The 26,959-nt window shown below is 36.4% G+C and overlaps 2 protein-coding genes across 2 annotated transcripts in view; both read left to right on the top strand.

Moving 5' to 3' along the window:
• The window catches only part of kdrl (kinase insert domain receptor like), a 71,252-nt gene extending 59,740 nt beyond the window's left edge, over positions 1-11,512 (top strand). The window contains exons 26-30 of the mRNA XM_063000494.1: positions 285-390; positions 2,272-2,393; positions 5,395-5,473; positions 5,603-5,703; positions 9,409-11,512. Of these exons, the coding sequence (XP_062856564.1) occupies positions 285-390; positions 2,272-2,393; positions 5,395-5,473; positions 5,603-5,703; positions 9,409-9,586 (586 nt within the window). The 3' untranslated portion in view covers positions 9,587-11,512. The remainder of the gene's footprint in view (positions 1-284; positions 391-2,271; positions 2,394-5,394; positions 5,474-5,602; positions 5,704-9,408) is intronic.
• Positions 11,513-22,480: 10,968 nt separating this feature from the next.
• Positions 22,481-24,876, top strand: cdx4 (caudal type homeobox 4). Its single transcript, XM_062999830.1, has 3 exons — positions 22,481-22,922; positions 24,398-24,543; positions 24,643-24,876. Exons 1-3 carry the CDS (start codon positions 22,481-22,483, stop codon positions 24,874-24,876), a joined length of 822 nt encoding a protein of 273 aa, XP_062855900.1.
• Positions 24,877-26,959: the final 2,083 nt, after the last annotated feature.

Raw genomic sequence — 26,959 nt, 5'->3', positions numbered from 1 at the left:
TATTGCTGTACTGCAGAAAACATTGTGTGAGTGCTTACATGCTGTGCTTCCCTGCACTTATCTTTTGACAAACTTATATATAGCTATATTATATTATAATACTTATATGTATATATATGCTTGGATTCCATTTAAATCTTACTGCCCTGTATCCAATCTGTATGTTTCTAAGGTTATTTTCTACGTAATTTATATATTATTGTATTTTAATTTACCTAACAATTGGTAGAACTAAAAACAACTTGACTCTAACCCTGTTTGGGATTTGTGTGTGTTCCTTGTAGATATGACACCATGCTTGACTGCTGGCACGGAGAACCACAGCAGAGGCCAACATTTACAGAGCTGGTAGAGAGACTAGGGGACCTGCTCCAGGCCAGTGTGCAGCAGGTTAGTGAGTTGATTAAGTAATCATTTGGGTGGCACCTTGGCTCGGTGGGTAGCGCTGTCACCTCACAGTGAGAAGGTTGTGGGTTTGATTCCCAGTAGGAGTGGTCCGGGTCCTTACTGTGTGGATGTACAGTACGTATGTTTGTAGGTTCTCCTCGTGTCTACATGGGTTTCCTCCCACAATACAAAGACATGTAAGTTAGATGAATTGGACTTACAAAATTGGACTATAGGACTATAGACAATGCTAGGCTTTGTTTACAAAAACGACCCATTTAAACAATCAAAGAATTGATCAAATGAACCACTGATTTCAGTATCTTTTAGCTTTTATTACCTTTGATTGGCCCAAGGAGCATTAAGGATATAATGTTGAGGTTTGCCCATGTGAATACTGAAAGTAACATCCAATGAAGATCTCATTCCCTTCTATTTAATAAAGAAACAGGATAATACAAGTAATACAAGAGAAATAAAGAGAAATAAAAGCCTTTAATGCATCCAATGTTTGTTTACAAAAGGTTAGCATGCGTCTTTGCTAGCTTTGGCCGACCACACACTATAGAAACCCACATGTGAAAGACCAACTTAGGTTAAAAATGAAATTAATTAATCACAACTTTTTATGTTAAGTTTTATGTTTAGTATATGTTTAGTTCTTGCACAACTGTTCTTTGTCACTTTTGCACATTTTGTTTACTTTGAATTGCTTCTCTGTTTTAAATTATGTTTAAAGATTCTATTTAATTTTACGTTTTCTAATTTTCTACATTTTTTACATTTTAAAAACACTTTATTTTTAATATAAATCTATTTTTTGTCATAAAGTTATAAAAGCATTTCACTGTCAGTTGTGCTGTGTATGACTGTCTATATGACAAACTTTGATATGATTTTAAAGCAGCCTACATTAAGATAATGAAACAAAGTAGTATTTATCAGCATTACTCTGATACAAGGTTTATAAATAGCTTAAAATTGTTAAATTAGAACTGCACCACCTTCTCATTTCTCCTATGTAAACTCACAATTTCTTAACCTTTACTAAATATTAAATCACTGGCATCCATGTACATCTGGATTAAAGAACTAATATTTGACAGGGTTGGTATCAGTCCTCTAGTGACATGAGAAAAAACAGTGCAGTTAAAAATGTTTTCATAGTTGAGATTATTGAACTGTTTTGGAAAGAAGGGAACTTGGGGCATTAAAATATGTAAACCAAATGTATTTTCTTTCAGAAGGAAAACATTAGAATATTATAGTTGTAATCTCAAAAGGCTGTCACTTCACATCACATTTCAATGAAGATCCAGTCTACCATAACCATACATGGACAGTTTCTTCAAGCTCAAATTAAAATCCTCAGCCAAAAGAGAAAAATAACATAGATGCAAGTGGCTAGTATTAGTAACCCAATCCACTGTGAACAGTTTCAGGCCATGCATGATATTCAACCTCCTTGCATGTTAACGTTGATTGGATTATTGCCAAAGTCTGTTTTTTGTCATTGTTGATAAGGGATGCGATTTTTCTCCATTAATCTACAAACTACTAAGAAGACAGATCAAACTGTCGTCCTCAACAACAAAACCACCCAGACCATTCGACTCCATATCATTAAGGACTGTGTTGACTTTGCAAATACACATCAGCACCATACTATATAAATATATCTACACAATGACGAGGATTTATTATGTGTGATATTTTTCTTTGTTATTTTGTTTCTGACGCATACAGAACATCTCTACAGTTCATATGTGCCAGATCCAGTTTCTTATCCCTCTAAATTAGCTCATACTATAATAGCAAATACACAATGATGTCATAGTTTTTAAGCAGGCCTCAGTAAATGGTTTAACTTTGTATTTCTGTCAGGAGGGAAAACATTACATTCCTATCAACACAGCACTGATAAAGAAAGTGGATCCGTCAAACCCAGACCCGATAGAGGAAATCTCCACCAGACCTGTTTCTCCCAGACACTCGGGTAACTCATGGTAAGTATATCATATAAAAAAATTATAATAGTTTGGATTTACAGTCATTGTTATAAGAAAAATTTGCACTGGGTTAAAAAGGCATGGAATATAATTTGACTAATGTACTGTATTATTGTAGATCAGAAATCCATGAGAGATTAATTGGTTGCACTGTGTTGGTGAACTGATTTTCTTACTGCTTAAAAACAATGTACATTTACACCGCTCAGGCATAACATTATGACCACTGACAGGTGAAGTGAAAAACGCTGATTATCTCTTCATCACGACACCTGTTAGTGGGTGGGATATATTAGGCAGCAAGTGAACATTTTCTCCTCAAAGTTGATGTTAGAAGCAGGAAAAATGGGCAAGCGTAAAGATTTGAGCGAGTTTGACAAGGACCAAATTGTGATGGCTAGACGACTGGGTCAGAGCATCTCCAAAACTGCAGCTCTTGTGGGGTGTTCCCAGTCTGCAGTGGTCAGTATCTATCAAAAGTGGTCCAAGAAAGGAACAGTGGTAAACCGGCGACAGGGTCATGGGCGGCCAAGGCTCATTGATGCACGTGGGGAGCGATGGCTGGCCCTTGTGGTGCGATCCAACAGACGAACAGTGTCAGAATACACAGTGCATCGCAGTTTGTTGCGTATGGGGCTGCATAGCCGAAGACCAGTCAGTTAGGAAGGTGGTCATAATGTTATGCCTGATCGGTGTATATACTAAAGAAAGGAGATGGTTAGCAACCTTCTCAAGGGTCGTCAAAGCATGACCAGTGACTTGAACATATTTTGGAGGTAACACTAGCTGCAGTTTAAAAATAAAAATAGCTTAGCCTAAATTGTCTAATTGGAAAGAACCAGCAACAATTAAATAAGAAGAAAAAAGGACTAAATCTAAATAAATCAATCATTTTAATAATATATAGGTTTTTGTCTCTAGCTATTATTATGTGTCCAGACTTCTGAATACCATTTGTCTAATAGTCAGTTTACACAAGTTGATTAGGATATGCCTGGGCACAGCTGTAGTACTGACTGGCTCCTGATAAGACAGGTAAAACATTAAATTGGTGAGAGGCATGCACTTATTTCACTAAGGCCCCCTTTAGGAATTTCCTTTCCAGCCACAATCACAGCCTGAGAATTTATGTCCGCTTAAGATAATATTTGTTCAACTCTTGTATTTTCTCAGCTCTGCTAAGAGTATTTATTGAGAATGGTGATGAAATGCAGTAATGACATTTATTCCTAAAGCTGAATTAAACAGCTATCTGATAACACTGATGGAAAGATAATAACTAAAATCATGGTCTTTGTTTATTTGTAAAGACATCCCACAAAAATCAGGAAACCATGACAGAATTGGTCTAGTGTTTACCGTTATACTTTATTTATTGTATTTGGTCTCTTAAAGTTTATTGTATTTTTTCATTAAGGTTTTGTATATTTTAATGCCATAGAGTCTTTTTAGTGGTTGAGGGCTGACTGTTCAATCTCAAAACACTCACTTCCGACATTCTTAAAACATAAAACAGGAATTAAATTGTACTTTTATTGTTAATATTTGTAAACTGATGCTAGAATTGTAATCCATTCTGCTATTTCTGTTGTTCTATTATTGGTTGCATCACTCACTATTTAGTTCCAAACTGCCAAAAACAATTAATGTCAGCATCGGTGCTGTTTATTTGGAGCATCATGAATCGAATTTCCAACACACAAGATCATGTGCACTGCCAAATGCACTACAATGGACTCTGAAGTTTTAGATGCGCATTCTTTTCCTTTGAGTAATGTATTACTTTAACCACCAGCTCTGACAGATCTCCCCAAAGTACACCGATGAGGCATAACATTATGACCACTGACAGGTAAAGTGAATAACACTGATTATCTCTTCATCACAGCACCTGTTATTGGGTGGGATATTAGGCAGCAAGTGAACATTTGATCCTCAAAGTTGATGTGTTAGTAGCAGGAAAAATGTCGGGATTTGAGCGAGTCTGACAAGGGCCAAATTGTGATGGCTAGATGACTGGGTCAGAGCATCTTCAAAACTGCAGCTTTTGTGGGGTGTTCCTGGTCTGCAGTGGTCAGTATCTATCAAAAGTGGTCCAAGGAAGGAACAGTGGTAAACCATGGGCAGACAAGGCTCATTGATGCACGTGGGGAGCAAAGGCTGGCCCGTGTGGTCCGATCCAACAGACGAGCTACTGTAGCTCAAATTGCTGAAGAAGTTAATGCTGGTTCTGATAGAAAGGTGTCAGAATACACAGTGCATCACAGTTTGTTGCATACGGGGCAGCTAAAGGGAAACCAACACAATATTAGTAAGGTGGTCATAATGTTATGCCTAATCTGTGGATATTGCCAACTAAAAAAGTGGAAAACCGATTTTCTGGTAGCTTGGGCTGTGCTCCTTACTTTCAGAAAAACAAATTCCTGATGCCACAGCAATTCTATTCTAGAGTAAAACTTTGCTCTGTTCCATCATTACAGTGCCCATAGTTTGCTTAGTTTGGTGTGAAGGTACCTGCCAGACATGCACAGGCTGTATAATTCAATGCCATACAACATCTTATAAATGAATTGGAATGGCAGTTGCCCAAGTCACAAAAACAAACTTCATATTACCCTGTTTTTTTTTGTCCACGGTTTTGAAATGAGAGCTTCAAAAAGATCCAAAGACTGGGTGTCTATATATTTCTGGATATGTTGTGTGATCATATTGACACTAGCAATGTCAAGAGAATGCTTTTATGTAATGCTATTTTTGATTAAAGATTTAGGAATGACTTTAAATCATCTTCATACTTTGATGGTACTGTTTGTGGTAAGTAAAGTAAGACAAATTTATGGATACCAGAAAGAGTCATTGCTCAGAAACAGAGTACAAAAAACATTGCGGGTGTAATATTGGCCTTGTGTTGACATTTTGATCCAGTCATAATACAGTTTTATTATGTTAACTTTATTTTGTGTGTCCTAATATGTTATTAAACCTTTGATTCACTCAGGAATATTAAGATGCGTCCAGACAGCGTAAAGACCTTTGATGAAGTTACAATGGGAAACGAAAAAGATGAGATTCATGAGGTATGGAGCACATTCTTCCATTCAACTCACACAATTCACCTGAACCTTTTAAGAACTAGTAGCTTTTAATTATATTATAAACATATCCACATTTCAATTTCTGAGCACGTGTTTTACTTTGGTTTACAGGGAGGGCAGTCGGACAGTGGCATGGGCCTCACCTCTGACGATCTAAAAAAGCTGAAGCATTTGGACTCCCTGGCTCGACCCTTAAGCATCATGTCTTTGGCGTAAGTGCAGAATTCATAATCCTGCTAAAGCCGTGTTAGCTTACAGCATTAAGCACTACAGGAAGTACCACGTCCCTGGCAACCCACCCACTGGTTGGGAATGTGGATGCCAAAATTTTCATACACATTTCTGGACATCCCCCGCTCGACTCTGACTCCAGTAACTACCTCCCTTTTTTGAGATGTGGCTTGGCAACAGAGTCTCAAAAACAATGGCACAGCGGAGGAATATTGCTCAAGGTGACGAACCCAACGGCTTGACAACAAAAGCAGGGTTGGAAGTGTGACTCGTTAAAGTTGGCTACAGGGCCTGGTGACTAATGTCTTTGTCTGCCCTGCCTGCATGGTACGGGCTAAACACACAAGTATACTAGACCAGTTTGGGTCAGTAGGGAGCACTAGGGCATTAGTTGTATGAGTGTAATGCCAAGTTCCTGTCAGTATTACTCAGTCTTGGCAAGTGGCATTTATTACTCTACAGATGGTGCTTAGGAGATCATAGAAGAAGCCTGGAGTGCTCGCTGCACAAATCACATCACAGTGAGAGCTATTAACTGATGTTGTCAGATTCACATAGCCTTTTAGCTATTTGTCTTACTATATGCTGTGTTTTAAACAACATAGAAGAATATATGGTAATAAAAGGCACTGGGCTAATGGTTTTCTAATGGTCCCAGTTTAAATGATTTATTGTTGGTCATAGATGCTGAGCAAAAGATTTGATTCAGCTGTTTAGATTAACTTATTTGGGCAGATGCGCATGGTCTTATATCACAGAATACCCTAGGGCTGGATTCAGTGTTTGATGAATTGACACTTAATGGTTAAAAGTATTGGGACACCCCTTCTAATTACAATATTTCTCTGTTTCAGCCATACCAATTGTTATATTTTATTTCTATAAAGGAAATTATACGCTTCCTACTTTGTAGCAACAGTTTATGGAGGGCACTTTCCTGTTCCATAACTGTGTCCCTTGTGCACAAAGCAAGGTCTGTAAAGACATGACGAAAAGCTTGGTTTAACGAAACTCCAGTGGCCTGTACAGAGTCCTGACCTCAGCCCCGCTAACCAGCTTTGGAATAAACTGGAACATCAATTAAGGCATTCTTGACCAACATTGGTTTCCAGCTAAACAAATGCTTTTTTTTAAGTGAAAGGGCACAAATCCCCACAGACATACTTTAACGTCTTGTGAGAAGCCATGTCAGAGGAGTGGCTGGTGTTATAGCTGACAAGATCACATAGAGATGAGTCTAGTTTAATAAAAAATTTTTAATGGGATGTCCAACAAACTCATGGTCAGTTGTCCAAATAATTAAAATATAGAGTGTATATGATAAGCGATCAGCCCTTTTGATTATTTATTTGATCCATTTTGTAAAAATAAACAAACACTTGTCCTTTAAGCTTATTAAAGCCATAAAAAATCTGATTAAACACATTACAGGCAATCAAGCTGATTCTTTACACCAGTGGTTCCCAACTCCGTGGGTCATTTATTATCGGGCCACACTGAAAGAATAAGTAATTAGAGATCGCTTTATTAGCAAGGAAAACACTGCTTCCATTTCCGACACATGGGTGTTTATCGTCTCATATCACCCCCAAGTGGAAGCAGCGAAAAAAGCTCATTTGTAAGCAGTATGGTTCTTCTATTTTAAATCCTCCCACCCCTGCCGGTCCGGGAACTTTTATCTTATATGAAACCGGTCCGTGGTGCAAAAAAGGATGGGGGTCACTGCTTTACACCATTTTAAGTGTTTAGTGTAGTAGTATGTAGGCTGAAGATTTGATGATTATTGTTTTAATGATTTATTACTTACTAAAGGAAAGTCAAGGGTGTTTTTGGTGTTTCAGTTTCTGGTTGCAGATAAAATTGCACTTTGAAAACAGCTCATAATAACTGATATGCCAAATTTGTGGTTCCTTGCGTGCCTTTGCTCTTAAAATCAATCAGTTTTTAGTATGCTAACCCTTAGTGTTTGTGCGTTATTGGAAATGTTATTGCCAAATAGCTTACAATATTTTTTAACATTTGTAGCAAAATGTTGATTTCATATTTTACCAAATCATCAGTTGCAATGAATTTAAAACATGCTAGAAAAATTAATTTGACTTACGGGCTTAAGGGCTTATTATCTGTGCTAAAAATTCCTATGTGATTATTAAGGCAATAAGAATGCGATTTTATTAGAAATACTCCTCCTTTCCTCCCTTCTTTCAGCTGCTATTGTCCTGCGGTCCCTCCCTTCATCGTATTTACAGTGTTCCCCTTAACACTGCACTCCACCAGACAAAAGCTGCCTGAAATCCACAATCGGTTGGCAAGGCCTTGCCCATGTTGCCATGGCCTCTCCATTTGTGGTAAAAGAGCCACTCCAGGCATGCAGAGAATGATCTATACATTAAGGGAGGCGACCCCTGCCGTGAGACCACTCGATCACTGCCACCTTTGACCTTGTAAAGCTTTACTGGCTGTCTTGTCCCCGTCTGCATTGTGCGCATGAATTCCACCTGGTACTCCTCATTCAATGCGCACATGTGCTTCTATAGCAATGCGTCATGCAGTTGTATGTTCCCCTAAAAGCTTCAGAATGAGCAAACCCCTAGAAACATGGCACATTGTTTAGCAGTGTTTTTCTGGCCCCACACCCAAGAGATCACTTGCAAGACACACTTGAGTGTGTCTGACCTGGTGAACTTGGAGAGACTTTAGAAAGCTATAACAACAAAGCTAGAAATCAATATTAATGAGTCTGTAATGAAGCCATGTGGTGAAATACAGCAGAGAGTGACTTTTATGAAATTCATGTTCCACATAACTGGAATTGAATAATTAGATGGGGTTAAGGTCAGAGTTCTGTCTGGACCAGCCACGTTTTGTACAGCAATCCTCTTAAACCATAGCATGCATGCTTTAACGTTTAACGACATTCCTATTTTGTAAGCTTGTGTTGCCTGATTTCCACTTCAAAAACTAATATAACTTTCCTGTAGCTGTTGGAAGCAAACTGAAGTACAATGGAACCTTGATTTAACAGAGAAAAGGTCCAGGGGTGCGAAAATATACAAAAACACAGCACTAAGGTCCACAAGTGCACATATTACATGCACATAAACAGTAAAATGAACAACGTAACTAGATATGTAAATATGTCATGTAAAACCTGTAAATAAATTTTAAAATTGGTGTACTGTACTACCAGGGAGGAATTTCATTTACCTTGTGTAAATGTCGAGATCATATAGTGGGGACTCGTATAGTGGGGAGGGTCTCTTATTCTGAGTCTGAAGCACTGCTGGTGGCTACTGAAGCAGTGCTGGTGCACAACTAAGCACTAGAACTTTTTGCATAAAACACAGAGAAAAAGGCGAGAACAAAGTGAGCCTCCCGACAAAATAAAGCCTATCACTCATGTAAACAGAGAGACGTGTGCCGGCTAGCGGACAATTACTGAACTACTGCTCTTGGTACTCTCTCGGAAATTTTAAGCAATCGAGTCGGACATTTGTTTTTCCAGATTTTGTCTGTTAAATCCAAAATCCATTAAATAGAGGTCCGTTAAATCAAGGTTCCACTGTACCTGGTGGAAACCATTGTAGATTGTTTCTCAACAAAATCCAAACTGCAAACCTCTAGGTCTAGGATGTTTACCTACTGTTATGTAGTTTGTCACAGATTTGCCCTTTCTCTTGCTATAGGATAAAGAGTAAGAGTAAGGAGTGTGTTTTGTCCGAGTTGGAGAATGATAAGTATGCACCACTTGTGCCTTCGCTGGATTTCAGCATGGAAGATTCCTCCTTGGATCCAGAGCTGGAGTGCCACAGCCCTCCACCCGACTACAACTACGTTGTCCGCTATTCCATCCCACCTGTTTGATAATATTTAGCAACCCACAATCCAACAGGACTCAGCAGTCTAACACAAGATTGTCATTCACTACTTTATTTTGCTGTTTCTTTTTACCACTTCTACTAGGCCAGCACAGTGGTGCCAAGTAGATTGGCCAGTAAAGCAGCTTAAAGAAATAAAATGTTTTATCACTGCTACCTTATATCCATGTTGGCACTTTTCTGGGTGAACTTTAACCAGTGTAAAGTAATACGAGGTGCAGGGCTGCTGTTGTGTGGCTATGAGCTGTTATTATCACTGTGATACGCAGAAACACAGCTATAAACCACCTCAGGTATTTTTCTAATCTACTGTGAACACAAGAAGCAGATTACAGCTATATTGTAGATTTATTTGATCGGATTACATCTTAATGCTTATTAGTAGATTTGTAAAAGTAGAATTAACATTTAAGAAATAAAATATAAATATTGTTCATGTACTAATTTAAAAATTGACATGGAAGAGTATTTGATGTATTTTATTTTACTTTAACTTTTTATATCAGTATTTTTACATTTTGATGTGCTAAGATTATGTTTAATTTTAAGAAATATTACTATTTTATCAATTAAATGCAAAAAATCCCAAAAACAGGCATACCTAACCTATTACAAATAATAGAATAATTGTAGATATTTTTCCTTTATGGTTCTTGCATTATGATGTCACAGTTTTATGGAAGGTATTTTTATACCCAAAATTGGCATTTTTTTACACTTTTTATACTGTTGCACTGATTTTTTCTGATGAGTTGGATCAACACCGTGCCATTCAGGATTAACAATGGGCAGAAATCAAGGATCATGAATTGAACATTGGGGGCATCAAATCTACCAGATTGGGGAGGGGGAGTGTTCCCTGCCATTCTAAAACATTCTTGCCATGTCAGCAACTGATGGGAACACTGACAGATCCTAACTTTACCCAAAGCTAGCAAGTGGTATATGGTTATTTATCATTTTACATCCTTGGCAAGGAATATGCAGTTTGTTCCAATAACATTTTGGTCACATTTGCTACAGTAAAAATGTAAAAGCTGATACACTGATATTATCTAGTCCGACTCTCTGCCACTCTGAAAAACATCACAGATATGAAGATGGCCTGTTTGGCATCGTAAAATTATTGGCCAGTTGATGTTTATATGGATAATTGCATGTGTTCTTAGAATAGAGTGTCAATGTATTCATTAAATCTGAGCCAATACCAATCCAATATTATAGGCCTAATAATGATCACTAGTTTTTTTCACTTTAACTTTTTGTATATAAAGATATTTTACATTAAGTATATCTATTTATACTCCACTACTTTACAACAATTCCTAATACATATTTATAAATGAGAGAAATATGACCACTATAAACCATTTAAAATAGAGTAGTATTATTAGACTAACATTCACCCTAAATAAGGAACATATCATATTGTTATAGAACCCTTCATTTTCTTAGTCACATTTTAATGTCTAATACCAAACTTCTGTTCACACTGTAGACATAATAGTTATGGAAATGTTTGTTTTCACCTGTTAACTGGTTTTATTTTATTAAGAATGTTATTGATCCATGTTTGTACTATAACCCTACTAAGGCTTGCAGGGCAGGCTGAACATAACACTAACAGGCTGGTTAATATGTAAATGGTCATCATAAATGACATGTTGTAACTGTTACATCAGTAAAGCCAGGATTATTGCTAAGAATTAAATTAAAGGACAAAACTCTTACTCTGTATTTGTAATTGTTATCCACTTTTTTTTGCCAGTATTACATTTAGTGTTTAATAGACCATTTTTTGAAACATTACACAAAGTTGTATTTGTATTATTGTTGTCCATTAAGTGAGTAAAATGTATGCACTGACCTGACATTTCTGTTTTATACATTTAAAATGTTTTTGTAATATTAACCAAGCATAAATAAAGATTTATATATTTATACAAAATAGTTTATTGTAAGGTTTTATTTCACATTCTCACACATGCAGATTCTTGTAATGTAAATGTATAAATATTAATATTTAAAAGGACACTATTAGAAAAAAAGCTGAAATCTCTTGTGTACACATCACATGCAAACAGAATTACTCAAGCTTTTCATCTAAGTTTCAGTGAATATTATGTCCAGTGGCAAATAATGTGAAGGCAATAATTTTATATATATATATATATATATATATATATATATATACAGTCATAACATCAATCAGCCATAACATTAAAACCACCTCCTTGTTTCTACACTCACTGTCCATTTTATCAGCTTCACTTACCATATAGAAGCAGTTTGTAGTTCTACAATTACTGACTGTAGTCCATCTGTTTCTCTGCATGCTTTGTTTAGCCCCCTTTCACCCTGTTCTTCAATGGTCAGGACCCCCACAGAGCAGGTATTATTTAGGTGGTGGATGATTCTCAGTGCTGCAGTGACACTGACATGGTTGTGGTGTGTTAGTGTACGTTGTGCTGGTATGAGTGTAAGACACCGCAATGCTGACGGAGTTTTTAAACACCTCACTGTCACTGCTGGACTGAGAATAGTCCACCAACCAAAAATATCCAGCCAACAGCGCCCCCTGTGGGCAGCGTCCTGTGATCACTGATAAAGGTCTAGAAGATGATCAACTCAAACAGCAGCAATAGATGAGCGATCGTCTCTGACTTTACATCTACAAGGTGGACCAACTAGGTAGGACAGTCTAATAGAGTGGACAGTGAGTGGACACAGTATTTAAAAACTCCAGCAGCACTGCTGTGTCTGATCCACTCATACCAGCACAACACACACTAACACACCACCACCATATATGTGCTTTTTGATTAAAAGGTGTATTCCATTGCATATCTTGTGTGTGATGTAAATATTTAATTTAGAAGTACATTTAAATAGAGGAAGAACATATTTTAGTGTTTACACACATCAATAAGCCGAAACATAAGGACCATCAGCCTAAAACAATTACACTATCTATGCTTCGGTTATAACAAGGTTTTAGCATATTTGTGTTCTTAGACTGCTATCTAATGTTTACTGAGGAAGCACTTCTGTAAGTCACTCTGGATGAAATGCCAAAAATGTAAATGTAATGTAAATGTAACTGGACTAGCATATATAGCAGGCTAATTAGATGTGGAATGAACACCAGGTGTTAGTACTCAGTACTCTGATCACGCAACCAGGGGCAGAAGTAAGATCTGCAGTTGCAGTTAAAAGGAGTTTGTTACAAATACTTCTACTCCCTGGAATTCAGGAGCCATATTGCTGTATGACACCCACTCCTTCACTTGTACTTGCAAAACAGCATGTTCTGTGTATAATATCACAATCACAGAAGTCTGGAATCATCTTGGCATTCTTATAATTTTTGCAACTTCTCGGATGTTTGATTCTAATGTCAGCTGTATTTCCTGTACTTCCTTCAGCTACTTGGCCATGGAGACACACTTCCTGAACAGGGCAATGTGTCGGCAGTCTGTCTGTCACCAGCACAATACCTTAGTGAGCGGGAAAGGAAGGCTTACTTAACTCTTCTAACACTGGCCTTCCTATGAGACCACAGGGCATCTCAGCGCTGGGTGTGTCCAGGGACATTGGCATTCCGACTAAAGCATAAAAGGTTTAACACGTTGACAGTAAACAAAGTATCAAAATGTATAAAAAGCACTAGTGCTTTAATGTGCTTTAGATTATTAACATCCTATTGCAGATGCTTCATAAATTAGCAAACAAACAAGGGAAGGATGTTGAGAAGGTGAAGGGTCGTTATGCTCTGGCTACAAATCCAGTCAGATGATCACTTACTTTGAGTACTCTTTCAAATACAAGATTGACTCAGAGTCTCAAAGGTCTATTTATTTCACATTCAGACAATGATTGTTGTATGTCAGTGTAAATTCAGCAGCATTAAATATATTAATAAAATGATTGTTTAATTTAAACCCATTTAAATGTGACATGTTCTCATCTTTTTCTTATTTATGAACAATATAAAAATAAAAATTTTTTTGCCACATTATTTATTAACAACAGAAAATGCTGTACTGTATCCAGTGCCTCAAAGAGTATTTATCATTAAATCTTGTTTTTAAGCCGCTCAGGTGGCGCAATAGTAAAAACACACTAGCACAACAGAGCTGGGATTTCAAACACATCGTTTTGTATCTCAGCTCTGCCATCTGGCTACATGAACAACGATTGGCTGTTGTTCACACAGGGTGGGAAGTCAGACCAGGGCTCCTCATAACTGATGCAACTACGACCTCTGCTGGCTAATTGATGGTGCCTGTGCAGAGTCGAGGATTAATGCGCTCACCAGGGTGTGGCTCTCCGTGCACAAAGCTGATCCGCATATGAACTCGCCTTGCAGGTGAAAAGATGCAGTCTGTACTGCACACGTGTCGGAGGGGGCGAGTGTCAGTTGTGGCGCTTCTCAGTCAGCAGTGGAGGGGAAGCGTAACGCAATCAGGGTAATTGAATACGACTAGATTTGGGAGAAAATGGGGGGGGGGGGGGGTGTTTTTAAATTAATAATTGTCACAACTGAAAATTAAATTTTTTATACTTAAAAATCGACCAGGATAAATTGGTGGTAAAAAGCTGCAAAGGACATGTAATGACAAAGAAAGTAGGTAAGAAGTACCGGGCAGCTGTAGCCTAGTGGTTAAGGTACTGGACTAGTAATCAGAGGGTTGCCGGTTCAAGCCTCACCTCTGCCAGGTTGCAACTGTTGGGCCCTTGAGCAAGGCCCTTAACCCTCAATTGCTTAGATTGTATACTGTCACAACTGTAAGTCGCCTTGGATAAAAGCGTCTGCTAAATGCTGAAAATGTAAATGTAAGAAGGAAGGTAAAGAAGCTAACAAGTGTGCAACATATGTGGGACCCTGTTCAAGAAAATGCATTATATCTGATTATTACAGTATGCTGCTTGAGGAAGATCCTTGAGAAGATCGTGGTTACCTTTGACTTTGCAAAGGAAGCCACTTTGATCTTTGATTAGGCATACATATTCAACTCCCCACCCTAAAAAGGTGCAGAGCAAGAGTTAGGATAATATATGATGTAAACCTTTAGAGTAGTAGTATATTTTGTTAAAGCTGTCATGTCAAAATTATTCAATACCTTCATACAATTGCTAATTTTAAAACAGCTAGTCTGTATGACCTAAACTTACAATATGATTACAACATGATTAAACCACTGAATAATTACCTTTAATTTGCTTCAGCTGTGATGTGTTCAAGGTGTGCTACAACCATGGTGAAAACTAAAGAGCTGTCACAAAGGCTGAGGGAGGAGATTATTTCATTGCACCAAAGGGACAATTAATATAAAATATATTTCCCAGGCCTTTAACATTCCTTAAGATACCATTAGAAGTATTTACTGAAGTTATAAACCTGTGGTGCAGTACAAAATCTGCCTGGCCGTTGGAGCAGAACAGTGATATAATGAAGGCTGGGGTTAATGTGTCCGTGGCGACCATATGAAGATTAATTACCAATCAGTGACTTAATTTCCAGATCCACGCTATTCATGACCAAGAAGCATGGAAAGGTAAACTAAAACCCACCAGAAGGAGTTTAAATAGGCCTGTATTGTTCTGGGACACAGTTCTATGCAGTAAAGAATCAGTTTTTCAAGTATGAAGGTGGGTCAGTGATGATGTGGGGATGTTTGTCTGCTGCAGGATCATAGATTCACAGAAATACCAAAGCATTGTGAGGAGGAATGGGTGACTGGTATAAACTGAGGAACAGACTAATACAGCCAAAATTTCACTAACATTTCAGCACCTTACCTTCAACACAATAAGGACCTAAAACATACAACCAAAAAAACACTGGAGTTGCTTCAAGGCAACAAACAAAGACCAGACTTGAAGTACAACGTACATCTATGATATAACTTAATGATGACCATCCATTCTGGCAAAGATTGAGAGGATCCACTATGAAGAATGGGATGAACTGCCCAAATCCATCTGTGCATACTGCATACTGAAGATACTTCAAGTTTTGATTTGTAATTAACACTTAATTTTGACTTTGTCATTATGGGGGTTAATTGTAGATTGATGGTTAACCATATACATCAGTGACAACCATATACATTCAAAATCCATCAAAGTGTATTTACAAACCCAAATATCTCAGTTTAGTCCATGCATGAGGTTATACTCTCTCAGGAGTTTAGCATATTGTCCATATGTCTGCAGGGTTTCCTTCAAGTACTCTGGTTGCCTCTCAACTCTCAAAAAGTCTCAGAAAGTAAACTGGCTACTCTCAGTAGCAGAATGCTCCATTAATCACTAAAACAGAAAGGGGGTGACAGGATCTGAGACCTTGCCAAAAAACATAAATGCCTAAATATACACTGAACATTATGCTGTGAAACTCAAAATCCAGTGGTACACCCCCTCTCTATAAAGGCTAATAATGAAGCTGTGTATTTAGCCCCACATCTTATACAGTGCCAGAACAATGTAGCAGATATTATCATACAGATCTCTGACAAATGCTGCTATTAAATTTCTCTGGTTGTAATTACTGATTACACATTACGGGGCAATATTTTTATGTGATTGATAGGCCACAGTTCATTTTAAAGTAAGCATCACAACACCTTAACCCCCTCTGTCTGTGGTAACTCTGAAAAAGGGAGGTAAAGATATCAGAAATTGGGATCACACTGCCAATTTTTTAAACACCTTAAAGTTACGATATAACACAAGAGCAGTGTTAACTCAGAGGCTAAAGTACTGGGCTATTGATCAGAAGGACGCTGATTCAATTACCACCATCGCCAAGCTGTCACTGTTGGACCCCTAAACAAGGACATTAACCTTTGATTGCTGGCATTGTTTTCTAATTTTGTTTTCCTGATTTTAAGTAACTTTGAATAGAACAATCTGCTAAATACTGTAAACGTTAAATATAATATTACATACTCAACAGTTTGTCCTTTAACTGAATTTATAAGAGAGCCTGCTAGTTGCTACATAAATTCTTATCAAACAAAATAACTGCAAGGAATCTGAAAAGTTTTATGTATAGTGTTCTTTGGTTGTTCTGCTTAAAAACAATTCTTGTGGGGCGCTCAAGTGGGGGTGATCAGGTGGCTCGAATCTCGGCTCTCAGGCTGGCCGCCTACAAGGACAACGATTGTCTCATCGGTTGGGTTGGCTTAGAAGGGGATTTCATAACTGATGCAATTATGAACTCTGCTGGCTGATCGATAGCTCCTGCACAGAGACAGGGGATAATGGAGAACAGCGTGCAGGGGCACTAAAGTTTACTTAATAAACTCTAATGGCAGCTTTGGGTGGTCCCACTTTTAGGGGCCCTCTGTGGGGAAAATTACTTCAGAATAGACTGCAGTCATACAACAGCGACCAATTATTCAGAAGGTATTCAGACCCTCTGGATTTTTATGCACTTTATTGTGCTGTGTATTTGATTTTAATGAATACAATTGCCATTTTATTCAGTAATCTCTACACTTAATACCCATAATATTTTTAGACAAAGGTCTGACCACAGTTTGGAGTACCACAGCAAAGGGTCCTGATAGTTTAAAAAGATTTCAGTTCTTTTATTATTAAATTTTTTTTTTAAAAACCTTTAAAAAAAACATTTGTTATTATGGGTAAATAACTGTTTGTTGATGGGTGAAATAGCAGTTATATACATTCAGAATTAAATCCACAACACAAAAAAATGTGCAAAAAATCAAAGGAACTACCTACACGCATGACAACAGGATTTTTACAGTGGTATTTTTGAGAGGATGGTGCCCTCTTGAGGTACTGGGTGAAAAGCAGTAATACTGTATATCCTGGACAAGGCACTAATTCAAAATAGGGCTTCACTCCTGCACTTACAGCAAAATATTCTATAGTTATTGAGGCCAAGTCAATACCTTGAACTCTTTGTAATGTTCCAATGTGGTAGAGCAATATTCTGTGGCGTTACTGTGTTGAAAAGTACCACTGATATTATGGTAAACTGTTGCCATTTATTCAATTCCACACCTTGATTTTTCTGCTTTATCACCACTAGGGGTCCTCCTCGACGTACTTTCCAGAGGTACATAACCCAAGGCCGTTCAGTAGCATAGATTAATACAAATTCAGAAAAAGTCTGATATTTCAGTAGATTTTAAAATAACCAAATACATCCCCATACACATAGCCAAGTAATGTTTTAATAAATCACTCATAAACTGTGGCATTCCAGAACTATACTTGTTTTCAAGCAAAGTGAGCACCACCTTGATTTATTTTACTAATCTGCAACAGCATTTCCAATCATCAATCATCTCATCAATTAAAAATTACAATTAAATTACATCTGATTATAGAAAATTATTTAGAAGGGGAATAGTGGAGAACTGTAACAGACTGACATGTACCATATTGATATAACCCCTTGAATTGGTTTGCATTTGCTTATTTGTGTTGTTTTAATGTTCTGAAAGATGTGCCACACACAGTAGGCACTGTAAAGGTGTCTGTGGACACACATATGTACACACAGTAGGCATCACGTACGTGTATATAGGCACACATCTGAACACAGGCATTAGGCAGTGTAAAGGTGTAAGTACACACAATACACTGTAAAGGTGTATGAGGACACACACTGCTGATCCTATTGTAATGTAATGTAAGCATTAAGTGTTTTGGGGTAATATCTGGATTAGCCATTATCTAGTACCATAGCTGTTTAAAATTAAGTTATTATTGTCAGGTCAAATAAAACAAGACAATATTCTGTATCAGAAATATTTAGTTTTTTTGACTGATTTGTTAGTAGTAAAATACATTCACTGTTATACTTTTAAAAACTGGCACATTGTTGTATCAAAAATACCTAATTATATTTTTCAGGTTGATATTTGTAAAATCATATAAATTACAATTACCCAGCTTTGACGTTAGTCACTGACAGCCAATATTGAAACTGGACTATACTGTACAAGAAAACCATCTTGTGTAGTTTGATTTTGGTGACTTAGCCAAGAACAACTTGTGCATATTCAAAACACAGAGAATCCTTTTTTTCAGATCTAAATGTTTGTGTGAGAAAGGCACAACTAAGGTTTACTTTATCAACTTCATCCAGGGTGAGATGTAAACAAGCTAACTACTAATTATTGTATTAATTAGGTTTTTTCAGAATAAAATTTTGTGCAGTTAGAGAATGGAAAACTATACATTTGTCTTTTATTAATTTGCTGGCAAACTAATAAAATGTATTGTAAGTCAATACCTTGTTTAACGCAAGCCCAATGACAATGTTTAACGCAAGTGATGTCAGGGCTGTAACACTGCTGTAAAACTGCTGAAACAACACTAACCATTTACACCACCAGCAAGATTACACATGAGTGTTTTTTCTAAAATATATTTTTGTTTCAAATGATGTTTCTTAAATTCATTTAATAAGTAACACAGCTTATACAGACATAATAAACCATCAATATTTGTGGCCATCAAATTCTATAATTCCTCCCTTAATATGTGACACTATGGTTCATCTGTGCAATATTCGTTATTCATATGTGCAATAATAATAATGTAAGTATTTTAATTATTTAATTATGTGTAAAATAACTTTTTAACTTCTATTTGCAATTTTTTTTTCTTTGTTTTAAGCTAGTAGAATGTTTATTCTTTCTACATAAATGGGTGCTATACTGTAAGAACTGCAATTTCCCTCTGGGATCAATAAAGTATTCTGATTCTGATTCTGATGATATTTAGCAATATTTATCTTACTCATAATAAACTCTTTTCCCTTTGTTAAAATGTATTTCCAGTTTTTAATGAGGCTTAGTTTACTTTTACACCACCACTGAAATAAAAAGAAGAAACAAAACCTATCATCAAGTTTTATAAGCATGGATTTTTTCAACATGGAACAAGCAATATAGTTTTTATTTGCATTCAAGTTAAAAATGATACTTTTTAGCTGCTAGTCACTGTATGTAATGATTTTATTTGTTGTGTCAGTGTCTTTTCTTCGACTTTTGAGGTTGTCTTATCTTTTTAAACGCAGAAAATTGATAGGATGAGTATGTAAATAAATAAGTGAATGTGGTGGATTGGTATGAAATGTGCCAGTTATATTTGGCGAGTTACAGTTACTTGAAACGATCTCAGCAATATTTTGTTCCCCCATGTGGTAACACAGCTGTGCAATGGGATCCACTGACAGTGTGTGAAGTTCATTCATTAATTTGTTCGTGCAGCCGCCATCAAGGGTGAAAGCGATTAAAATAAGTGAAGCACTTGTTAAAAGTTGAAGCTGGTTGGCGACACGCTCGAGTCGGTGTGGAGAGCACGAGTGCAGCATGGTAAACACCGGAGTCCCAGCAGGCCGGAACTAACTGTGAAGTGTGACCTGTTCAGAGTGTGAAGGTGTGAAGGATGCCGCCAGTGAGAGGCCGGCCTGAGACACAGAAACAGACACCAACACGCTTTACACCTCTTTTATTCCCAGATCTTTAACAAATAACGCGCACACTCGAAAGGCGAGAAAGTTACATGGGTACTATGCAGATGGGACGTTCCCATATCCACAGGTTCCCTTTCAGTATTGTGACAAGAGCTGGCCACTGTAATTCAGTGACTAAAAATGCATTTTTAATTTAAATTTAAGTTTGCATCATTTTCAAACACATTAATTATGGCCTAACATATTAATTTGATAAATAATCAGAATCAGAATATCTTTATTGTCATTATACCAGATATAACGAAATTAAGGTGCAATACTCTAGTGGTATAAGCAATACATTTAAAGAAAAACTAGAATTTACAAAATACCAAAATTTGCATATACAAAATTAACATAATTTACAATAACACAATAACAATAACACACAAAAATAGACTTTCTGTCAGTAACAAGCTGGTGGATAATTGCACATTACCCTTTGTAAACATTGTAAAATTGCCCAAAATTTGCACACTACCCTTTGTAATTCAAATTGCACATTACCATTTGCAATTTAATAAATAGTTGACTATTATTATGACAGAGTATCATTATTATTATTTACATTTTCAGCATTTAGCAGACGCTTTTATCCAAAGAGACTTACAGTACTGTGACAGTATATTTTCTAAGCAACTGAGGGTTAAGGGTCTTGCTCAGGGCCTAACGATGGCAACCTGGCCTAGTGGGGCTTGAACCAACAACCTTTGGATTACTAGTCCAGTACCTTAACCACTAGACTACAACTGTCCCCAATTATTAAATTATTGTTATTATTATTGTCATTATCATTATTATTATTATTATTATTGTTACTGAATACACCATATGGCAAAAATATGTAAACACTTGACCATGTTTTTTGAGGGTGTTTGTGGACATTTGTTAGTTGTTGTTGACATTCCAATTCATCCCAAAGTTGTTCAGTAGACCTGAGGTATAAGTAAGGTACTTAAGTTTCTTCACAGCAAACTTGTCAAACTTGTCTTCATAGAATTTGCTTTGTCAGAACTGCATGCAAGGAAAGACCATAAAAGTTGGAAATCATATACTTTATTTGATCTAAATTGTCAAACACATTAGCAACTGATGTACACTATTTGTAGTACACTATTGTGTACAGTACACTGTTTGTCAAGTATTGGGACATCCCTTCTAATGCATTTCAGCCACAACAATTGCTGAGCAAATAATAAATCAATCATATATAGGAAAAGAAGTTATATGCGTCCAACTTTTCAGTAACAGTTTAGTAACCAGCATGACTGTGTCCCTTTGCACAAAGCATAAGTATATAAAGACATTTAGAAAAGCTGCCCTGACTTCAGCTCCACTGAACAGCTTTGAAATACACTGGAATGTCAATTGAGGATTTCTTGACCATCATCAGTGCCCATTTAAATGCTCTTTTAAATAAATAGGCACATACTTCCAAAGATTTACTTCAAAGTCTTGTGAGAAGCCTTTCAGAAGAGTGGCTGTAGCTGAAAAGATCACAAAAATACACTTTTATCATTATATCGTTTGTTCTTGATGTCCAACAAGCTCATGATCTTGTGTCCAAATTATTCCGACCATATAGTATATAGCTGAATTCCTGACTGTACTTATAGGTATATGGGATGCAAGTATGGGCTACAACTTTGAGTGAATTAGAAAATAAATTGGAAGGGTTATTGATTACTCAACTGAGGGAATGATTGATGAGATATAGGTACCTAAAAATTATTTATTAATAATAATAATAAACTTGTTCAAAAGTCAAAAAGTTAAAATAAATATTTTGCAAGTAACAACTGTGGCTTTACAAACTGTGTTGATTTATTTGATTTAAATTAGGGGTTACACCATTGTGCTTTCACTTTATAGACCATAAAGCCTAATTTATTAGGCTGTTATGTTAAAGGTGTGACGTGCCTGCAGTTGACATGACCTACTCTTAGTCTTGGTGTGTCTTTTCTAGTGCTCGCCATTAGTTTGAAGTCATTAAGTTTGTGATCGAAACTTGGTGTGTTGCTCACAGTAACATGCGTGTCCCTGCCCACCACGCTCAGCCAGCAGAGGTGATGCGGAAATCAGACGGAGGGGTTGGAGGTCTTATTGGCCGGTCATTTGAATGCAAATCCAAAGGGTTTGAAGTCTTGGCTGACGTCAGGAAGGCCTTGTTATACCTACATCAGTGACCAGCACCTTGTCAACAGAGTCACATCATGTTTGATTGAAGCACGTCAGGACTACTAGTTGGATTTTTTCCCTGGATTACCACATTTAGGGATTTGAATGACTAGAATGATGCCTTGCTAGTATGTCTTCTTGTTAAAAGAAAAAAAACAGTTTGGGGTTTTGTTTTGTTTTTTTCTTCACTTTTCGTGAATCATGTATGTGGGATATCTTTTGGATAAAGCCGAAGGAAACATGTACCACCACCAAGGACCTGTGCGTCGATCCGGGATCAACCTTCCTCCACAGAATTTCGTCTCCACGCCACAGTACTCAGATTTTGGAGGATATCATCATGTGGCCAGCATGGACACTCACAGCCAGGCCGCAGGGGCATGGGCCGCTCCGTACGGTGCACCCAGAGAGGACTGGGGTGCATACAGCCTCCCACCTCCTAACACCATCGCGACTCCTATGAGTAATTCATCACCTGGACAAGTTTCCTATTGCTCCCCCGATTATAACTCTATGCACAACCCGGGATCTGCTGTCCTGGCTCCTCCACCCGAAAACATTCCCGTGGGCCAAATGTCCCCGGATAAAGAACGACGCAACTCTTATCAATGGATGAGCAAAACAGTCCAGTCATCTTCCACCGGTGGGTTTAAAGCCAGATATTATTTGTGGATGACTAAATTAACAATGTCACAATATTACTTTTCATTATGATGTGTTAGAACAAGCGATTTAAGTGGAAACTTTTAGTGGAACTCTAATAACTTCGATCATTGGACATGTATTAGGCTTGATATAGCTACTGTCTTATATTACAATTTTTCGTTTAAAAAGGCTAGTTGAATAATTTTACTTATTTTAAATTTAACGATAAATTTAACATAACAATTACTTAAATTACACTGAAAAATTTTGCCCAGAATAAATAAAGCCAGTGCGTTTTTTTGCTTATCCAAATTATTAACGGATATTAGTGCGTAATAATCTCGTTTGCTAAAAACTAAAAACCTATCACTTAACAATAGCTGTTTTAAAGGTACCAAATTTAAACTTGTATTTAATTAACAGAATTATGTATTTCTATTTATTATATTTATTATATCTATAATTTACTGACAATAATTGTGTCAATGTTTTAGTATAAATTAAAAGCAATTGTAAATTAAATTTTGTATTATTATTATTAGGCCTATTTTTTACTATCTTAAAAGCTTCATACGACTGAAGCAAATATATTTGTGGCAGGTGAAGGTGTTGGAACCTGGCGCCAGGCTTGCTTGTAATGCTAATAGCTCAACAGCTGTAAACTAGATGTAAGATCCCTGTTTTTTACTGCTACATTGTCTCGGTTTTGCTGGTTATCTGTCATATTCAAGCGGCGGCTCCTTTCAACACCTTTTACTTTGATATGCAGTAACGCGTATTCCCGTCCCTGGTTTTCAAGGGTTAGGGCCTGTAATGCAGGAAAACGTTAACAAATTTCACGGAAAACGAAGATCAGTTGACTGTAGCACATGGTAAAAACCACAGCAGTATTTTAAACTTATTTATTTAGTTCTTCAAAACAGTGTTGCAAGCGTTTATTGTGCATTGCCACGATGCGACTGGATATACGTGTTTTTTAATCTCTATAACATAACTGTATGTTATTTAATCTATAATCTATATTACTGATTCTAATTGGGCTAACTAATGAATCTAGAATTGTAGTACATTTGACAAAATATTAAATAAAAATATAAAAATATAAAAATGATATTTTGTAATGTCTCTGAACACATTAATTAATGGTGTTTAGATGATATTTCTGAGACTATTTGTTCTACAGCTGTTTCAGAACTTCTGATCATATGCTCAATTTACAAATTTAAGTAGCCTACATACTGATAATATCCTATATTTATGCTGATACTCTACTTTGTTAAACATTATTATTTTGGCTGTATTTTACTTGTACAAAATTGTACAAGGAAACAATGCTTAATATGGATTTCCTTCACCTTTGTGGTATCACTCATTTCAATCCCCTGTTTAGACGACATAGGCTATTAAATATTTGTTGACTGAGATTTATTTTATCAGCTAATATTTTTGTTTTGTTTGTTTTTATCTATTTAGGCAAAACGAGAACGAAGGAGAAATACAGAGTGGTTTATACAGATCATCAGAGATTGGAGCTGGAGAAGGAGTTTCACTTTAATCGTTACATCACCATCAGAAGAAAATCAGAGCTGGCTGTAAATCTGGGTCTTTCAGAGAGACAGGTAGATCTACAATAACAAAATCTTCAAAAACTTCAGACCAAAGTTTTATCAAGTTACATGAATTATAAAGTTGTTAAATAATCGTATTTTTTTTTGTAGGTTAAAATCTGGTTTCAAAACCGACGTGCTAAAGAAAGGAAGCTGATTAAGAAGAAGCTGGGTCAGTCAGACGGCAGCGGCGGTTCAGTGCACAGTGACCCGGGTTCAGTCAGTCCGCTGCCCGTTCCTGGTTCACTCAGCCCGTCAGACGTGCACGGTTCCGTTTATCCTCCTCCCGGAATGAACACCTTACCGTCCATGAGGAACATTCAACAAGTTACTGTCAGCCAGTGAACTCGAACTTAGAGCATCCGACTGAAAACTGAGCACTCCGTCATGCACGCTGGAAAAAGGGAAAAAGACTATAAAGGGCGCACAAAGCGCGTATAAGCGCACATAAGCGCTGCGCATCAGCGTTCCCATGCAGGCGCGCCACTGTGGATCACAGCAAAAAAAGAATGAAGTTTTTTTTATTGCAATAAAATAATGGATGCTCTTCAAACTAGGTTTTAATAGAATAGTTTTTTAAAATTAAGATAAATCGTCTGGTCCAAAGAAGCTTAATATTTTAATGGGTTTGTTTGTGTTTGGTTAATTAAAATATAAATATAATTTTCTGTATGTGGTGCGTGATGCCTTTTTGTAAATAAACATACTCAGGAATAGAACTGCAGTGTTTCAACAAATTTGTGTTGACCCTTACCCTGGAGAATTTGTATTGTCAGTTTGAAAGTTTACTTGCATTGACAATTTTTATATACATCAGCACCTTTTCGTTACAGTGGTATAAATGCAGGCTTCGGATTTATGGGTAGAACGTTTGAATTAAACGTTCCAAGTGTAAATAAAATTTTTTTTAAATAAGAAATCATGTTATGTCTTTTTATTACAGCAACACAAACAAGCATGGATGGGATGATGTATTTGTAAAGATTTATTTGGGAGGATTTATGGCATTATTGTTTCATTAACAATAATTTGGTTTATTACAGCAACTAGCATCTTTAAACAATAATTATAATTACATTAATAATAAAAAGCATGTAGACTGTAAAATCAATATAAAAAAATTGTACCGGTTAATTGTCCCAGTTTAGCATAAACAATGACAGATTAAGGCCATCACAAAGGTTCATGGAGAAATTATATGCCTTAATGGTGTGCACATAAATACTCCAACAGGGCTCTATTGAAATCTTCTCGAAATGATAACCCATTAATAATAGCTGTTTTATAAACATAACGTTCTTTTAAATCTTTTTTTTTTTAAATAAATTACTCTTAATTGTATTTTAATGAATTTTTATTCTCCTATTTGTTCACAAGATAACATTTTGTCATTTTAACAATACAAATTATTTTGCTCTAGCAGTAAGTTGGAGTAAATAATATTGGTTCTGGATAAGTTCCATTTGCTGATACCCAATTAAAAGGAAAAGATAAGAAACACACTATTCTACTGAGAAATCCAATTAATAGTTCTATAAATAAATATATTTACATAATATTTGTCAATATATTAAAACAAATACACAAATATCACAGCAAAATGTATAAATACCACTGTAAATGACTGTATTTAAGTTAGCAACAAAAATGAACAGCCTTAAGTCAGAATAAGGTGACTCCAAAACTTGAATCCTGTTTCTTTTTGTGTGAACTTGCTTCTGTATTTCTGGTTTGTCAGGATTGTCCTGCTGAATCCCTGAACAGATAGATGACATTATATATATATATATTATTATTATTATTATTATTATTATTATTATATATATATATAATTTTTTTTTTTTACTAGAGATTAAGGGTGTCCAACGCATACTTTAAAACATATGATGCATTTGATTTTATTTAAATCCCTGTCCGTAAAGTATAACAGTTGGTTTGTCTGTTTACACCAAGGTTTGGGGATAGTAAAGGTGTTTTTTTCCCACATGTGAGGCACTGATGTTTCTCTTGGTAAGCATGGGTTTTCTCAATGCTACCCTCTCATAATTCCTTTTTATCTATTATTTTATATTTTTGGAGTCATGAACAGTAACCAAAGCTGAGACTAAGCATCTGCAGTTCTTTAGATGTTCTTTGCAAAGCCCTACAAAAATATTAGCAGGTCAGTCGCTCTCAATTAGATTTATTACTGTTTATGGTTTCTCTGTCTGGTGGAGTCCTACACATTGCTTTAAATTGCTTTGTAATTATGTTGACACTGATTTATTTCAACCACTTTATTTTTAGTGCTTACGGTAAGAAATTAAGGTGTTTGCTCGATTTTAGTGGCAAGATGAGTAGAATTTATTTTATTCCAAGAATCCTGATGCCTGGTTGTGTTTAATCAGGTACAGTGTCTTGATGTCAATTATTTTCACAAGGGTAGTAT

Source organism: Trichomycterus rosablanca, chromosome 8 (genome assembly GCF_030014385.1).
Source record: "Trichomycterus rosablanca isolate fTriRos1 chromosome 8, fTriRos1.hap1, whole genome shotgun sequence".
In the NCBI taxonomy this organism is placed as follows: Eukaryota; Metazoa; Chordata; class Actinopteri; order Siluriformes; family Trichomycteridae; genus Trichomycterus; species Trichomycterus rosablanca.
The sequence above is the reverse complement of the archived record's forward strand: the minus strand, read 5'-3'. Positions and strand labels throughout refer to the sequence as shown.

What these genes read in the sequence shown, in the direction of transcription:
- cdx4 (XM_062999830.1), top strand. Translation starts at nt 22,481, where the DNA reads ATGTATGTGGGATATCTTTTGGATAAAGCCGAAGGAAACATGTACCAC. An exon ending in AGTCCAGTCATCTTCCACCG is followed by an intron (nt 22,923 to 24,397) that starts GTGGGTTTAAAG and finishes TTATCTATTTAG; the next exon opens with GCAAAACGAGAACGAAGGAG. An exon ending in TGGGTCTTTCAGAGAGACAG is followed by an intron (nt 24,544 to 24,642) that starts GTAGATCTACAA and finishes TTTTTTTTGTAG; the next exon opens with GTTAAAATCTGGTTTCAAAA.